Genomic DNA, 18,721 nt, shown 5'->3' with positions numbered 1-18,721 from the left:
CCCCATCACAACAGTTGCCCAGATCAAGAGCACTCTCCAGAAGATAGGTCTATATGTGTCAAAGTCAACAATCAAGAGAAGACTTCACAAGAGTGAATATAGAAGGTTCACCACAAGATGTAAACCATTGGTGAGCCACAAAAACAGGAAGACCAGATTAGAGTTTGCAAACAACATCTAAAAAAGCCTTTACAGTTCTGGAACAACATCCTATGGACAGATGAGACAAAGATCAACTTGTACCAGAGTGATGGGAAGAGAAGAGTTTGGAGAAGGAAAGGAACTGCTCATGATCCAAAACATACCACCTCATCAGTGAAGCATGGTGGCGGTAGTGTCATTGCGTGGGCATGTATGGATGCCAATGGAACTGGTTCCCTTGTATTTATTGATAATGTGACTGCTGACAAAAGCAGCAGGATGAATTCTGAAGTGTTTCGGGCAATATTATCTGCTCATAGTCAGTCAAATGCTTCAGAACTCATTGGAAGGCGCTTCACAGTGCAGATGGACAATGACCCGAAGCATACTGCAAAAGCAACCAAAGTATTTTTTAAGGCAAATAAGTGGAATGTTATGCAATGGCCAATTCAATCACCTGACCTGAATCCGATTGAGCATGCATTTCACTTGATGAAGACAAAACTGAAGGGAAAATGCCCCAAGAACAAGTAGGAACTGAAGACATTTGCAGTAGAGGCCTGGCAGAGCATCACCAGGGATGAAACCCAGCATCTGGTGATGTCTATGCGTTCCAGACTTCAGGCTGTAACTGACAAAAGGATTTGCAACAAAGTATTAAAAAGTAAAAGTTTGATTTAGGATTGTTTAGTCTGTACCATTACTTTTGGTCCCTTAAAAAGTGGGAGGCACATATAAAAACCGTTTTTAATTCCTACACCGTTCACTTGATTTAGATGTAAATACTCTCAAATTAAAGCAGAAAGTCTGCATTTAAAGCACATCTTGTTTGTTTCATTTCAAATCCATTGTGGTGGTGTATAGAGCCCAAAATATGAGAATTGTGTCGATGTCCCAATATATATGGACCAGACTGTATATTGCATAAAGCATAGGAGATAGGATTGACCCTTGAGGAACATTGCATGGCAGTGATAATTATACTCCAGAAGATTTAAATGGTTCCGTACTTGGGTAATGTCTAATATGTTCAACAAGAGCGGATTTATTTCTCTCACAGCATGAAAATGGCTTCTCATCTGTGTGACTCCTCTGATGTGTAACAAGATGTGATTTCTGTGTGAAACATTTCCCACACTCAGAACAGGAATACGGCCTCTCACCTGTGTGACTTCTCTGATGTTTAACAAGATTTGATTTAGATAAAAAACATTTCCCACACTCAGAACAGGAATACGGCTTCTCACCTGTGTGACTTCTCTGATGTGTAACAAGACCTGATTTCCGTGCAAAACATTTCCTACACTCAGAACAGGAATACGGTTTCTCACCTGTGTGACTTCTCTGATGTTTAATAAGATTTGATTTCGATGCAAAACATTTCCCACACTCAGAGCAGGAATACGGCTTCTCACCTGTGTGACTTCTCTTATGTGTAACAAGATCTGATTTCTGTGTAAAACATTTCCCACACTCAGAACAGGAATATGGCCTCTCACCTGTGTGACTTCTCTGATGTGTAACAAGGGCTGATTTCTGTGTGAAACATTTCCCACACTCAGAACAGGAATATGGCTTCTCATCTGTGTGACTACTCTGATGTGTAACAAGATATGATTTCGATGCAAAACATTTTCCACACTCAGAACAGGAATACGGCTTCTCACCTGTGTGACTTTTCTGATGTTTAATAAGATTTGATTTCGATGCAAAACATTTCCCACACTCAGAGCAGGAATACGGCTTCTCACCTGTGTGACTTCTCTTATGTGTAACAAGATTTGATTTATATGTAAAACATTTCCCACACTCAGAACATGGAAATGGCCTCTCACCTGTGTGACTTCTCTGATGTGTAACAAGATCTGATTTATATGTAAAACATTTCTCACACTCAGAACATGGAAATGGCCTCTCACCTGCCTTAGCTGGCTGATGAGTAATAAGGTTTGTGTTCTGTGTAAAACATTTGGTATCTATAGACCAGGGAAACACTGTATCTACTCTCAAAGCTGTAACAGATGCACCAATATCAGAGTGATCAGGAGAACATTTCCCAGGATCAGGGGGATCAGTTGATAGAGCTGGATATATAATTGGGGTAATGGGGTTAAATGCTGGAGAATCCTGTCTACTGTCATCTTTTATGTCACAATCCGGGGATAACAATAGATGTCCTTCTGAGATATTCCTGCTTGTGTGTCCATCTGCTGGAAATAAAATACATTAATATATAAAATGAGCAGACAAGACACAGGGTGTTACAGGATACAATATATAATTCTATAACTGACATTTTTTTTTTACCTGTAATCATTGCTTTTATGTTTATTAAAAAAACAAAAAAGCTAGGATGTTTAGACTGGAGCTTGATCAACACTGAACGCTCATGTGGGATAACTAGAGGTAACACGGACATTCATGTGGGATTACTAGAGGTGACATGGGCGCTCATGTGGAATTACTAGAGGTGACAAGGGTGCTCATATGGGATTACTAGAGGTGACATTGGCGCTCATGTGGGATTATTAGAGGTGACATGGACGCTCATGTGGGATTACTAGAGGTGACACTGATGCTCATGTGGGATTACGAGAGGTGACACGGACGCTCATGTGGAATTACTAGAAGTGACACGGACGCTCACGTGGGATTACTAGAGGTTACATGGACGCTCATGTGGGATTACTAGAGGTGACAGGGACGTTCATGTGGGATTACTAGAGGTGACATGGACGCTCATGTGGGATTACTAGAGGTGACATGGACGCTCATGTGGGATTACTAGAGGTGACGTGGACGCTCATGTGAGATTACTAGAGGTGACATCAGACACTCATGTGGGATTACTAGAGGTGACACGGACAATCATGTGGGATGACTAGAGGTGACGTGGGCGCTCATGTGGGATTACTAGAGGTGACATGGACGCTCATGTGGGATTACTAGAGGTGACACGGATGCTCATGGGGGATTACTAGAGGTGACATGGACGCTCATGTGGGATTACTAGAGGTGACATGGACGCTCATGTGGGATTACTAGAGGTGACATGGACGCTCATGTGGAATTACTAGAGGTGACATGGGCTTTGCAATAATGAATCATTAAAACACCAAAGAAGAGAAAGTGCTGTCCTGTTCGGCGCACTAATAAATAATATATAACCTTTATTAAGTACAGTAAAGTATGTAAACTAAATTGTTGAAATATTAAACACAAAGTTAAGTGTATAGAGAGCTGAATAAAGTAATAAAAAACCATTGGATTTTAATTGGGTGTTAATAGATACAATGCAGGTAATCTGGGGGGGGGGGGGGCTGCAGGTTTAAATGCATTGGTCAATACGTGAACTAAATCTCCACTGTTTATTATTGTTAGTTAATATAGTGAGTGCAGAGCCCCTGTGATTTTATTTAAACAATGTGGTCACATACTGTGTTGCACCCCAAATCTAGGAACGGTGAGTGCTGTGGATTAGTATATTATATCTATGTCACTGGGCCTCTGCACTCACTATAACCACTAACAATAATAAACAGTGGAGATTTAGTTCACGTATTGACCAATGCATTTAAGCCTGCAGCCCCCAACAAGAGACCCCACTATACTGCAAGTCCTACTCTACTGCTCAAAATAATTACCATAAAAACAGCTATCACATTAGTGTTGCACTTTAGGTATGCTGCTACCTGGTCTAAAGCTCACAGCAATTTAGCTTATATACAGTTGTGCTCATAAGTTTACATACCCTAGCAGAATTAGTGATTTTCTGGCCATTTGTCAGAGAATATGAATGATAACTCACAAACTTTTCTTTCACCCATGGTTAGTGGTTGGGTGAAGCCATTTATTGTCAAACAACTGTGTTTACTCTTTTTAAATCGTAATGACAACAGAAACTACCCAAATGACCCTGATCAAAAGTTTACAAAAAATTTTGGCCTGATAACATGCAACCAAGTTGACACAAACGGGTTTGAATGGCTACTAAAGGTAACCATCCTCACCTGTGATCTGTTTGCTTGTTATCAGTGTGTTCATATAAAAGGTCAGTGTGCTTCTGGACTCCTGAAAAACCCTTGCATCTTTCATCCAGTGCTGCACTGACGTGTCTGGATTCTGAGTCATGGGGAAAGCAAAAGAATTGTCAAAGGATATGCAGTAAAAAGGTATTTGAACTGTATAAAACAGGAAAGAGATATAAAAAGATATTGTGGCCGGAGGGACCCCAGCCACGAGGGAAATGGCCACCTGCAGCACTGAAGGGGTTAACCCCTAGTGCCCGGCGCCATTTTTACAGACAATGGGCGCTTGGCGCCAGATTTGAAAATGTATGGGGCGCTAGGCGCCGTGTTGTATTAAATGTTTAAATTGTATTTTAAGATGTGCCGTGGTCCCAGACCTCTCCGGAGACCACGGCAGGGAGGACAGCCCCCCTGCGCGCTCAGCAGTGTGTGCGCGCCGGGGGAGAGAAGGCAGCCGCTGACCGTCGGAGTCCGGGAGCTCCGCTCCCGGCAGCGGTCGGTGAAGCCCTGGGCGCACTGGGGTGTGCGCGCCGGGGAGAAGGGTGAGCGCTGCGGCTGGGAGCTCGGCTCCCGCTTCAGTGCTCTCTGTGAGAGCCGCCGCTGGGGGCCGGGAGCTCTGCTCCCGGCGCCTCAGCCCAGCACGGGTGGCCAGCCGCAGCCGCCGGGACGGACGTCCCGGGCTGCTGGGCGGCGAGGGGGGTGTGCCACAGCCCGCCTCCCCGCCGGACACTGCGGCGAGGCACCATGGATCCAGCGCCGCATACAGGGGACCGGGCTAGCCGGCTCCCTGCGCAGCGAGGCTACCAGACAGGCGCCGCTCATGGGGGACCGGGCTAGCCGGCTCCCTAGCGGCGTGGGTGCAATTAGGCTGCTGAGCAGGCTGATGAGCGCTGGGGTCCGGGAGCTACGCTCCCGGCGCCTCAGCGCTACAACAGAGCCAGAGTCACGGCGGCCGGGACAAGTGTCCCGGGCCGCCGGGCTTCAGTACAGGGGGGTGCGCCGCTGCGTGCGACGGGGCCACAAAAGTAGTGCCACACTGGGGGGACAGGGAGAGCCAGCTCCCTGGACCCCAGTGGCAGGCAGACAGGCTGGAGGGTGGGGGAAGCCAGCCCCATACCTCCAGCACGCAGAGAGCCCTAGCAGCCAGGCTGCAGGGCTAGTACACAGTATTCCACAAACCAGACAGTGTGTTGTAAGGCACAGCAGTGCCTAGGTACGTGGAGCCTGTGCAGGCTCAGAGTGTATTTAAATGTATAACATGTACAGGGTGATTTAAATGTGATGTATTTAAAGGTAAATTGCACTTACTTGGTTGTGTGTCCCAGGAGGGGGGAATCCATAGCTGTGCAGGCTGATGGATTCTCCCAGACCTTTTCCCCAAAAACAGAATGCTTTCCCATCCAGCCTCACATTTCCAAGGGGCACAGGGAGAAAGAGAAGCAGCTCAGCTAGGAAACAGGCTGAGTGGTTTCTTGGAGCTCCATGGAGATCACCCGTAGTGCCAAGAAACCTGGATCGGGGAGCCAGGCTGCCCAGCTCTGGAGCCCAAATCCAGGCTGCAGGCAGTGAGAGGGGTCCCGGGCAGGTTTCCGGAAGTCAGATTTAGGAGGGAAAACTTCCCCCCAGCCAGACTGGACGGCACCGGGGAGTATCCTGATTCTCCAAGGTGGGAGAGTCAAAGGAGACCGACCATTCCCCACTGTCCATAGGGAACAATGTAAAGCTGTGCATGAGACCAAAGCATGCACAGCTCATGGGTAAACATTGATTGGTTGTGCACCACAGGGCGGGCTTACCCCCTGTGGTAAGGGGTCTTGGAGAGGGATAAAAGAAGGGCAGTTGGCCCATAGGAGTGTATTGTAACATCTTCTTCTGCTGAAAACATCTGATTGTATGCTGTTGCCCCTAGCAATAGGGAGGAGCCTTTTTAAAGGTTATTTGAGCAATAAACATCTTTGCCTCAAGAAGACTGCTTCATCTTGTGACCTACAGGGTTAGGCCAAACCTAGCCCCGTTCTCTGGCTGTCCAGGGAAGCACCTGACGTCTCCAAGCTCCGCCTTCCGCCAGCTACCGGTAGAGGCCTAGCAAGTGGCTAGTGGGGATTCGTCAACACCACACAGGTGTGGTAAGGCAGTGCGTCGGCACATACAGAGCAGAACCGTGGTTCCAAACGCCACGGCAGTTTAGGAGTTTGGTGGTGGCAGCGAGAACCCACCCACAGCGCAGTGGGTGGAGTCAGTAGCAGGCGGTTACTGACGGTAAGCGGAATCCCCTATATGGTCAGGCCTCGTGCGGCTTGACCTTCCATTCTGTGCGCAGTCGACGGGACGCGGCAAGCGGCGAGTGCTTCCGTACGGTACCGTCCTGTCACATAAATTGGTGGCATAGTGGTGGGATAATCCCAGGCGGCTTTTCATCACCCGATTGGAGAAGCCGAGTTACTCAGGAGAGGAGTAACTGCAGCGCAGGAGAACGCACAAGATGGCGGAATTCAGCGGAATGTCCAAGGAGGATCTGGAGATCGTATGCCAGGGGAAGGGTGTGGATATCCCTTCCAACGCGTCCAGGAGCGTCATGCAGGCGGCGCTCAGGAGCTGGGAGGAGTTTCATCGGGCGGAGGTGGAAAGCACTGACGGCATCAGCATCGCAGAGGACGGCCCACCAGTGGACCTTCGTACAGAACCGGTGAGAACCACAAGCCCCGCCCTCTCTCACAGCAGCAATGTTTCCCAGCAATCCCTAGCAGGGCCAGGATCCCAACGTCCCAAGGGGGGCGGCCCGGATACCCTAGCAGATCGGCTAGCGGAATTGGGGGAAAGGGCAACGGAGCAAGAGCGCTTGATCATCATCCAGATGTGGCGTGATGAGCGGGCACCACAGGCCGTGGTACCCCGGGATCCGTTGTCAGCTGTTGTGCACAGTTCAGGACGAGTTCAGTTTGCCAAGTTTGCAGACAGTGATGGGGACATTGATGGACATTTACAAGTTTTTGAAAGGACTTGCAAACTACACGATCTACCCAAGTCGGATTGGGTGAGACACCTTGTGCCCACTCTGCATGGAGAGGCCTTGGAGGCCTATCGAGGAGTGGCGACGGAGGACTGTGGGAACTACGACGAAGTCGCGAAGGCCCTCCTCCAGCGATTCTTCATCACTCCAGAGTCTTACAGGAAGAAGTTCAGAGACTTGCCCAAGAATCCTAGCAGCACCCATGAGCATTTCGCCACCCAGCTGCGGCAGTACGTGGTGAAGTGGGTGAAGGATTCGGAAGCCACTACATGGGACGCACTGATCGACCTGATCTGCAGGGAGCAGTTCTACCGCAGGTGCGCCCAAGAAGTGAAGGAGTGGGTGCTAGATCGGGAGCCACCCAGCTTAAAGATGGCTGCCCAGTTAGCAGACAAGTATGTGGCAATTCGGCCACGGGGGCAGAAGCGCCCCGCCAGCAGCCAGCTCCAACAGACTGTACTACCAAGGGGACCCCCCTCTTCAGCTCATCACCCCCAAAGACAAGCATCTTCCAACCCGGGTGCTCTTAGCCAGCAACCGCACCGCAGCGTCCCTGCAACTGATCAGAGATCATCGGTGCCACGACTGGAGAAGAAGTGCTACGGCTGTGGGAAAATCGGACATCTGAGGATGAACTGTCCTGCATCCCAAGCACCCCAGACTCGTGCCCCAAATCCGAGTGCTGGAGCCCGGATCGCTTGTTTGTCGAGAGGAGATGGGCATACAGAGACTGTTCCCCATCCAGTCAGTCCGATGGAGTGTGGCGAGAGACAGGTGCACTCTGCGGAGAGAGTCACCTGCATGGCCAAACAGCCCCTACACAAATGTGGAGGCACCTGCAGCCAGTCCACGTTGGACCCATGCAGGGAGAAGGCCTCAATAACTGTGGTGAGCCCCCACCTTATAGATCCTGCTGCAGTATTGCAGGGTCGCACTGCCACGGTCACCCTGGCAGAAGGAACAGAAAAAGCGGTTCCCATGGCAAGAGTCTACCTGGACTGGGGAGCTGGACCAGAGTTGCGAGAAGTTGCCGTCATGGATGGTCTCCCAACTGATGTGGTCCTAGGAAATGATCTGGGTGGTGGGATCGTCACTACGTTTGTTGGTGCCATTCCCCGGAGTCAAGTTCCAAACCCACCGTTGACATCAGCTACTCCAGCACAGCCCAGCCCAGAGGAAAATACTACAGCTGCTAGACAACTGCCAGCACAGCCAACCACAGCATCAACCAGCCCAGAGGAAAAGATTACAGCGGCTAGATCAGCACATCGACCCCGCATGCCTTTTGCCTCTGGTATGCCCACGTCCCCTAGCAACGCAGAGGATGTCGGTTCCAGCTCGTTTGATCCTGTGGGGGTGCCCAATGATGCTCCTGACCCAAATGGTTTGCCAACTCCGGCGGTGAGTATGAGAAACCACACTGACTTTTCCATGACTGACCCCTACCAGACTGACCCTAGTAGTCCCCACCTAGATCCCCCTGTAGAGTGTCCCAATTTAGGAGAGATTGAGGGCCACAGGCAGGAGTTTAGGGAGGCTCAACTCTCTGACCCATCCCCGAAAGGCATGAGGCGCCACTCTGGCAGCGGCCTTGACAGGGTTGGGGCGGGGAGGTTGACCTGGCGGCAAGGGTTAAGGTACAGGGTAGCCCGGAAAGTGGGAGGGGATAGACCAGATAGGGAATGTGTCCAACTGGTCCCCTCAGGGAACTTTCCTGCGCAACCGGTGTCGGTTGCCAGTGAAACCCCTTTGGACAGTAACCCGGAGACAGACCGTACCCTGAAGTGCCAGACACAGAGCTTACCCTGGTCTGGAATGTCGGATGACGCCCAGACCAACTGTAAGGCTGGTGCCATGCGTTGGCAGCCGGGGCACTCCAGCGGTTGTGTTGTCTCTGGGCCTCTGCCCATAGGAGAACCCTTGCAGCAAGTTGCTGTGGACATAGTAGGACCCCTGCCTGTGCACAGTAGATCGGGGAAGACACGCAGCCTCCCTGTATTGGATGCCACACAGGATCCAGAGGCTGGTGGTCTGGCCGCCATCACTGTGGCACAGGTAGCGGATGAGGAGGGAAGAGTAGGCCTAGGTGACAGGGTAGATTTCCCGAGTCATAGGTCGACAGAAGAGGATTGGAGGGCAGGTCTGACAGTTAGGGCAGACAGTTGCTAGATAGGTATGACGAAGGTGCAGTGCCTGGGGCACCATGTGGAAGGAGACAGGGGTAGGCCCAACCCAGAGGGGGTGGAGGCAACCAGAGGCTGTCCCCGACCCACATCACCCAGACCGGTACTGACCTTAGAACCTGTAAGGCCCTACGGACATGTTGTCATTGACTTTAGTCCTGTAGTGAACCCCTTGACAGAGATGGCTAGGAAGGGCATTTCCAAGTCAGTGGACTTTGCACCTGCTTGCGAGTTGGCATTCCAGTCATTGAAGGAGGCTCGGGTACCCGCTCCAGTGCTGACGGCGCACATTCTTGACCAGGACTGTGTGTTACGAACTATTGCACCACTGCACGGACTGGGAGCAGTACCGAGCCAGAAAGAGCCATATGGTCAGGAGCACCCTGTGGCCTGTTTGCGCAGAAAACTGCTATGGTGGGAGGTGGGGTATGCCACAATTGGGACACCTTGGGTGGCACTTGTTTGTAACCGGCCCCCCACCGTGGTGACTTACCACCTACCTGTTAGATGGCTGCAACCTACCTTGGGGAAATTTGACAGACTTTTGTGGTGGAGCCTTGAACTTGGACTTCAGGTGGACTATTTGAACATTGTGCACCCACGAAGAGAGGCCCACTACACTATGGATGAACTGTCTAGGCCAGAGCCTACACCCCCCAGGTAGCGTCCCCTTCACCCCAACGGACTGCGGGACCAGGACCCAAATCGTTAGGACATGGGTCCCTGGTTGACCCGCTTGAATGGGGGGGGGGGAGTGTGGCCAGAGGGACCCCAGCCACGAGGGAAATGGCCGCCTGCAGCACTGAAGGGGTTAACCCCTAGTGCCCGGCGCCACTTTTACAGACAATGGGCGCTTGGCGCCAGATTTGAAAATGTATGGGGCGCTAGGCGCCGTGTTGTATTAAATGTTTAAATTGTATTTTAAGATGTGCCGTGGTCCCGGACCTCTCCGGAGACCACGGCAGGGAGGACAGCCCCCCTGCGCGCTCAGCAGTGTGTGCGCGCCGGGGGAGAGAAGGCAGCCGCTGACCGCCGGAGTCCGGGAGCTCCGCTCCCGGCAGCGGTCGGTGAAGCCCCGGGCGTACCGGGGTGTGCGCGCCGGGGAGAAGGGTGAGCGCTGCGGCTGGGAGCTCGGCTCCCGCTGCAGTGCTCTCTGTGAGAGCCGCCGCTGGGGGTCAGGAGCTCTGCTCCCGGCGCCTCAGCCCAGCACGGGTGGCCAGCCGCAGCCGCCGGGACGGACGTCCCGGGCTGCTGGGCGGCGAGGGGGTGTGCCGCAGCCCGGCTCCCCGCCGGACACTGCGGCGAGGCACCATGGATCCAGCGCCGCATACAGGGGACCGGGCTAGCCGGCCTCCTGCGCAGCGAGGCTACCAGACAGGCGCCGCTCATGGGGGACCGGGCTAGCCGGCTCCCTAGCGGCGGGGGTGCAATTAGGCTGCTGAGCAGGCTGATGAGCGCTGGGGTCCGGGAGCTACGCTCCCGGTGCCTCAGCGCTCAAACAGAGCCTTAGTCACGGCGGCCGGGACAAGTGTCCCGGGCCGCCGGGCTTCAGTACAGGGGGGTGCGCCGCTGCGTGCGGCGGGGCCACAAAAGTAGTGCCACACTGGGGGGACAGGGAGAGCCAGCTCCCTGGACCCCAGTGGCAGGCAGCCAGGCTGGAGGGTGGGGGAAGCCAGCCCCATACCTCCAGCACGCAGAGAGCCCTAGCAGCCAGGCTGCAGGGCTAGTACACAGTATTCCACAAACCAGACAGTGTCTATTTAAATGTAGAAAGTACAGTGTGTTGTAAGGCACTGCAGTGCCTAGGTACGTGGAGCCTGTGCAGGCTCAGAGTGTATTTAAATGTATAACATGTACAGGGTGATTTAAATGTGATGTATTTAAAGGTAAATTGCACTTACTTGGTTGTGTGTCCCAGGAGGGGGGAATCCATAGCTGTGCAGGCTGATGGATTCTCCCAGACCTTTTCCCCAAAAACGGAATGCTTTCCCATCCAGCCTCACATTTCCAAGGGGCACAGGGAGAAAGAGAAGCAGCTCAGCTAGGAAACAGGCTGAGTGGTTTCTTGGAGCTCCATGGAGATCACCCGTAGTGCCAAGAAACCTGGACCGGGGAGCCAGGCTGCCCAGCTCTGGAGCCCAAATCCAGGCTGCAGGCAGTGAGAGGGGTCCCGGGCAGGTTTCCGGAAGTCAGATTTAGGAGGGAAAACTTCCCCCCAGCCAGACTGGACGGCACCGGGGAGTATCCTGATTCTCCAAGGTGGGAGAGTCAAAGGAGACCGACCACTCCCCACTGTCCATAGGGAACAATGTAAAGCTGTGCATGAGACCAAAGCATGCACAGCTCATGGGTAAACATTGATTGGTTGTGCACCACAGGGCGGGCTTACCCCCTGTGGTAAGGGGTCTTGGAGAGGGATAAAAGAAGGGCAGTTGGCCCATAGGAGTGTATTGTAACATCTTCTTCTGCTGAAAACATCTGATTGTATGCTGTTGCCCCTAGCAATAGGGAGGAGCCTTTTTAAAGGTTATTTGAGCAATAAACATCTTTGCCTCAAGAAGACTGCTTCATCTTGTGACCTACAGGGTTAGGCCAAACCTAGCCCCGTTCTCCGGCTGTCCATGGAAGCACCTGACGTCTCCAAGCCCCGCCTTCCGCCAGCTACCGGTAGAGACCTAGCAAGTGGCTAGTGGGGATTCGTCAACACCACACAGGTGTGTTAAGGCAGTGCGTCGGCACATACAGAGCAGAACCGTGGTTCCAAACGCCACGGCAGGTTAGGAGTTTGGTGGTGGCAGCGAGAACCCGCCCACAGCGCAGTGGGTGGAGTCAGTAGCAGGCGGTTACTGACGGTAAGCCGGAATCCCCTATGTGGTCAGGCCTCGTGTGGCTTGACCTTCCATTCTGTGCGCAGTCGACGGGATGCGGCAAGCGGCAAGTGCTTCCGTACGGTACCGTCCTGTCACAGATATCCAAGCAATTGAGAATGCCAATCAGCAGTGTTCAAACTGTAATTAAGAAGCGGAAAATGATGGATTCTGTGGAAACCAAATCACGGTCAGGTAGACCAACAAATATTTCAGCCACAACTGCTCGGAAAATTGTTCGGGATGCAAAGATAAATCCACAAATAACTTAAGCTGAAATACAGGACTCTCTGAAAAAAGTGGTGTGGTTGTTTCAAGATGCACAAGGAGGCATTTGAAGAAAAATGGGCTGCATGGTCGAGTCGCCAGAAGAAAGCCATTACTACGCAAATGCCACAAAGCATCCCGCTTACAATACTCCAAACAGCACAGAGACAAGCCTCAAAACTTCTGGAACAAAGTCATTTGGAGTGATGAGACCAAACATAGGATTTTAATACCTACCGTTACATCCTTTTCTCTTAGTCCGTAGAGAATGCTGGGGACTCCAAAAGGACCATGGGGTATAGACGGGATCTGCAGGAGACATGGGCACACTATAAGACTTTGAATGGGTGTGAACTGGCTCCTCCCTCTATGCCCCTCCTCCAGACCTCAGTTATAGGAACTGTGCCCAGAGGAGACGGACATTTCGAGGAAAAGAATTTTGTTAAACTAAGGGTGAGATACATACCAGCTCACATCACACCACACCGTACAACATGGCATTCAACTAAACCCAGTTAACAGTGTGAACCAAAACAGATCAGCAATAGCCTGACTGTTACGCACACCAGTGCTAACAGGAGTATACCGGTGTATGAACAGAGAGGGATGCGGAGCAAACGAACTCACAGACAGTATAACATAACATACACAGGAGGTGATGGAACAACTAATAAACACAAAGTGAACGGAGAAGCCTAAGGCTCAGGAACTGGGTGTCTCCCTAGTGTCAGGAATGCTCAGATGGAATAGAGCGGACAATGAAGCGAGATGTAGTGATTTAACATGTGGAGCACCCGAAATGATGTTGCTAAGAGCAACAGAAAAAACCCCAAAGGGTTACCAACGGGTGTGGGAATAAACTCCTTGGTCAGAGATAGAAATATAGACACAAGGAGAGTATCCACAATCCTAACTACAACTTCCAGGGCACAGGTTCAGCTTACTGCCACTAAACTGACACCTGGACGCCCTGCACAGTGAGAGAGGATTAAGCAGGCAGGTCTGAGAGTACAGCCGCAAACCTGCAGGGTTCACAGAATAGCAAAAGAACCCCAGCAGGTTAAACAACTGACTCCAGTCTTACTGCTAGGTCCGGATTGGCAGAATGAAGTACCAAATCCCAAGGCCTATATGCAGTAAGCAACAAGTAAATACAAAGTCACACAGTACTAGCTAATTCTCTGGAACTGACTAACAAACAAAGATTCAGAAGCATTTGCCTAGCCTGAGAGGATGGTTTATATAGCAGGTGCTGTCCACGCCCCACTCAGACCTCACAGACTGTGAGCACAAAACCAGCGCCGGATTCCCTGCCGTGCACAGAGCCTGTAACCACTGCACAGTAAAAACTCGGACCGGAGTATCAGCTGCGCTCAGGTTACTTCACTAACACTTGCCTCCCGGTTGCCATGGTGACGTGGCAGCACAGAGCAGGAGATCCTAACACTGACTTTTACCAAACACAACCTTTGTGTAACTTAAACAATAACTATGGGGGTGATTCCGAGTTGTTCGCTCGCTAACTGCTTTTTGCAGCATTGCACACGCTAGGCCGCCTCCCACTGGGAGGGTATCTTAGCTTAGCAGAATAGCGAATGAAAGATTAGCATAATTGCGAATAGAAATTTCTTAGCAGTTTCTGAGTAGCTCCTGGCCACATACAGGACAAACAGAGCCTCTGTTTTCCTCACCCGAGCCGTTCTGGCTACATAAATTTTCAAAGCTCTGACCACATCAAGGGACTTTGAATTAGCCAACGCTTCAGTAGCCACAGGCACCACAATAGGTTGGTTCATGTGAAATGAAGAAACCACCTTTGCTAGAAATTGTTAACGAGTACTCAACTCCACTCTATCCTCATGAAAAATCAGATAGGGGCTTTTGTGAGACAAAACCGCCAATTCGGACACCCGCCTTGCGGATGCCAAGGCCAATAGCATGACCACTTTCCAAGTGAGAAATTTCAACTCAACCCTTTGTAAAGGTTCAAACCAATGTGACGTAAGGAACTGTAACACCACGTTAAGGTCCCACGGTGCCACTGGGGGCACAAATGGAGGTTGGATGTGCAGCACGCCTTTCACAAAGGTCTGTACTTCTGGAAGCAAAGCCAATTCCCTTTGAAAGAAAATTGATAATCCTGAAACCTGCACTTTAATGGAGCCTAACTTCAGGCCCGTATCCACACCCGCTTGCAATAAATGGAGGAACCGACCCAGCTGAAATTCTTCCGTAGGAGCCTTCTTGGATTCACACCAAGACACATATTTTCTCCAAATAAGGTGATAATGCTTCGCCGTTACCTTCTTTCTAGCCTTAAGTAGAGTGGGGATGACTTCCCCGGGAATACCCTTTCTGGCTAGGATTTGGCGTTCAACTGCCATGCCGTCAAATGCAACCGCGGTAAGTCCTGGAACATGCATGGTCCCTGCTGTAACAGATCCTGTCTTAGAGGAAGAGGCCAGGGATCTCCTGTGAGTAATTCCTGAAGATCCGGATACCAGGCCCTCCGTGGGCAATCTGGAACAACGAGTATTGCCTGGACCCTTGTACTTCTTATGATCCTTATCACCTTTGGGATGAGTGGAAGTGGAGGGAACACAAAGACTGACTGAAACACCCACGGTGTCACCAGAGCGTCTACCGCTACTGCTTGAGGGTCCCTCGAACTGGAACAATATGTCGGCAGCTTCTTGATGAGGCGCGACGCCATCATGTCTATTTGAGGAAGTCCCCAACAACTTGTCACTTCTGCAAAGACCTCTTGATGAAGACCACACTCTCCTGGATGGAGATCGTGTCTGCTGAGGAAGTCTGCTTCCCAGCTGTCCACGCCTGGAATGAAGACCGCTGACAGAGCGCTTGCATGCTTTTCCGCCCAGCGAAGGATCCTGGTGGCCTCCGTCATCGCCGCTCTGCTCTTCATCCCACCCTGGCGTTTTATGTGCGCCACGGCTGTTATGTTGTCCGACTGAATCAGGACGTGCAGGTCGCGAAGAAGATGTTCCGCTTGTAGCAGGCTGTTGTAAATTGCCCTTAATTCCAGAATGTTTATGTGCAGACAAGCCTCCTGGCTTGACCATTTTCCCTGGAAATTTTTTCCCTGTGTGACTGCTCCCCAACCTCGGAGACTCGCGTCCGTGGTCACCAGAATCCAATCTTGGATGCCGAACCTGCGACCTTCTAGAAGGTGAGAACTTTGGAGCCACCACAGGAAAGAAACCCTGGTCCTGGGCGACAGAGTTATTTTCCGGTGCATCTGTAGATGGGACCCTGACCACTTGTCCAGTAGGTCCCACTGAAACGTTCTTGCATGGAACCTGCCAAACAGAATGGCCTCGTAGGCCGCCACCATTTTCCCCAGCACTCGAGTGCATTGATGAATCAACACTCTTGGCGGTTTCAGAAGTTCCTTGACCATGTTCTGGATTTCCTGAGCTTTTTCTAACGGGAGAAAATCCTCTGCCGTTCCGTGTCCAGGATCATGCCCAAAAACGACAGCTGAGCTGTCGGAATAAACTGTGACTTTGGCAAATTTAGGAGCCAGCCATGCTGTTGCAGCACCTGCAGGGAGAGCGCAAGGCTTTTTAGCAACTGCTCCTGTGATCTCACCTTTATCAGGAGATCGTCCAAGTACGGGATAATTGTGACCCCTTGCTTGCGCAGGAGTACCATCATTTCCACCATTACCTTGGTGAAAATCCTCGGGGCCATGGAAAGACCAAACGGCAACGTCTGAAATTGGTCGTGACAATCCTGAACAGTGAACCTCAGGTACGCCTGATGAGGAGGATAAATGGGGACATGCACATAAGCATCCATTATGTCGACTGACACCATAAAATCCCCCCCCCCCTTCAGACTAGAGATCACCGCTCGGAGAGACTCCATCTTGAATTTGAAACTTTTCAAATACACATTGAGGGATTTTAAATTCAGAATTGGTCTGACCGAGCCGTCCGGCTTCGGGACCACAAACAGGCTTGAATAAAACCCTTCTCCTCGCTGTGACGGGGGAACCTCAACAATGATCCGCTGCTGACACAGCTTTTGTATTGCCGCACACACTACCTCTCTTTCCGGAAAAGAAGCTGGCAAGGCCGATTTGAAAAATTAGCATGGGGGAACGAATTGAAACTCCAGCTTGTAACCTTGGGTCACAATTTCCAGTACCCAAGAATCCAGGCCCGAGAGAAGCAAGACCTGACTGAAGAGTTGAAGACGCGCTCCCACCGATGCGGACTCCCGCAGGGGAGCCCCAGCGTCATGCGGTGGATTTGGCAGAAGCCGGGGAGGACTTCTGCTCCTGGGAGCTTGCCACAGCCGGCGATATTTTTCCTCTTATCTCTTTCCGCAAGGAAGGATGACCCACGTCCTTTCCGGAATTTCTGCGACCGAAAGGACTGCAATTGATATGCAGGCGTTTTCTTTTGCTGTGGAGGAACAAAAGGCAGAAAAGAGGACTTACCCGCGGTAGTTGTAGAAACCAGGTCCGCAAGGCCTTCACCAAACAAAACCCCACCCTTATAGGGCAGAGCCTCCATAGCCTTCTTAGAATCAGCATCACCATTCCATTGATGAGTCCACAACGCCCTTGTAGCCGAGACTGCCATGGCATTGGCCCTTGATCCCAAGAGGCCAATATCTCTCGCCGTCTCTTTTAAATAGACTGCAGCATCCCTGATGTGACCCAGAGTCAACAGCACGCTATCTCGATCCAGGGTGTCTATGTCCGATGACAAGTTATCCGCCCACTTTTCAATCGCATTACTCACCCACGCCGAAGCGACAGCCGGTCTGAGGAGTGTACCTGTCGTGACATAAATAGATTTCAAGGTAGCTTCCTGCCTCCGATCAGCAGGATCTTTAAGGGTCGCCATTTCAGGAGATGGTAGCGCCACTTTCTTGGATAAGCGCGCTAGAGCTTTGTTTACCGTGGGTGTGGCCTCCCACTCAACCCTATCCTGAGAAGGAAACGGGTATCCCATAGCAATTCCCCTGGGAATGTGCCACCTCTTGTCTAGCGTTTCCCAGGCTTTTTCAAAAGGGGCATTCAGTTCATGAGAGGGAGGGAACGTAACCTCCTGTTTCTTCCCCTTATACACACAGACCCTTGTCTCAGGGACAGCGGGATCTTCCGTAATATGTAACACGTCTTTTATAGCCACAATCATGTACTGAATACTCTTAGCCACCTTAGGATGTTACTTCACATCATTATATTCGACACTGGAATCAGAATCCGTGTCGGTATCAGTGTCTGCTATCTGGGTAAATGAACGTTTTTGGCACCCCGAGGGGGCCTGAGAGTGTGGTACCACGTCTCCCATGGATTGCCTCCATGCTTGGTTCTGAGACTCAGATTTGTCCAACCTCTTATGCAACAAAGCCAGACTGGTATTCAACACATTCCACATATCAACCCAATCAGCAGTCGGCGGTGCCGACAGAGTCGCTCCTTCATTTTGTTCAGCTCTCACACTAACCTCCTCCTGGGAAGAGCATTCAGTTTCTGCCATGTCGACACACGTACCGACACCCCCACACACACTGGGCTAAAGGGGACACACCCACAATAAGGCCTTTCAGAGAGACAGAGAAGGAGTTTGCCAGCTCACGCCCAGCGCCACACCTGTCTGAAAAGCACAATGCCCCAGACCTATAAGCGCTTGTAATATAATACAACCAATCACCAAATTATGTGCCCCCCCCCCTTCATTTTTAGCACCCTGTTACTTGTGACAGCAGTGAAGGGCCAGGAGCAGCGTCTCTGCAGCAAGCTGTAGAGAGAAGATGGCGCTGGTCAGAGCTGAGGAGGAAGCCCTGCCCCCTACAAGGCGCGCTTCGGTCCCGCTATAATAATACTGGCGGGGGTCTCAAAACAGTGCCTATGCACTTTATTTTAGCCAGATATTGCCCAAAAGAGGTTTATATTGCAGCCCAGGGCGACCCCCTGCGCCCTGCACCCATGCAGTGCCTGTGTGTGCGGGAGCAATGGCGTGCAGCGTGACCGCTGCGCGGTACCTCAGGAAGACTGAAGTCTTTGTCGCCTTCAGATGTCTTCTTTGCTTTGGTTACTCACCTGTCTTCGATCTTCTGGCTCTGTGAGGGGGACGGCAGCGCGGCTCCGGGAACGAGCAGCTAGGCGACCCAAGTGATCGGACCCTCTGGAGCTAATGGTGTCCAGTAGCCTAAGAAGCAGAGCCTATCAGTCTCACAGAGGTA

At 51.4% G+C, this 18,721-nt stretch overlaps 1 protein-coding gene across 3 annotated transcripts in view; it reads right to left on the bottom strand.

The window, feature by feature from the left end:
- Positions 1–954: 954 nt before the first annotated feature.
- The window catches only part of LOC135042659 (oocyte zinc finger protein XlCOF7.1-like), a 34,787-nt gene continuing 17,020 nt past the window's right edge, over positions 955–18,721 (bottom strand). For 2 of the 3 annotated variants that reach the window (XM_063955037.1, XM_063955039.1), the window contains one exon: positions 955–2,351. In XM_063955037.1, the coding sequence (XP_063811107.1) occupies positions 1,120–2,351 (1,232 nt within the window). In that variant the 3' untranslated portion in view covers positions 955–1,119. The remainder of the gene's footprint in view (positions 2,352–18,721) is intronic. The other variant, XM_063955038.1, reaches the window with a different exon arrangement.

This window comes from Pseudophryne corroboree, unplaced genomic scaffold, assembly GCF_028390025.1.
Source record: "Pseudophryne corroboree isolate aPseCor3 unplaced genomic scaffold, aPseCor3.hap2 scaffold_832, whole genome shotgun sequence".
Taxonomy (NCBI): Eukaryota; Metazoa; Chordata; class Amphibia; order Anura; family Myobatrachidae; genus Pseudophryne; species Pseudophryne corroboree.
Note: the sequence above shows the minus strand (reverse complement) of the source record. Positions and strands in the feature narration are given on the sequence as shown.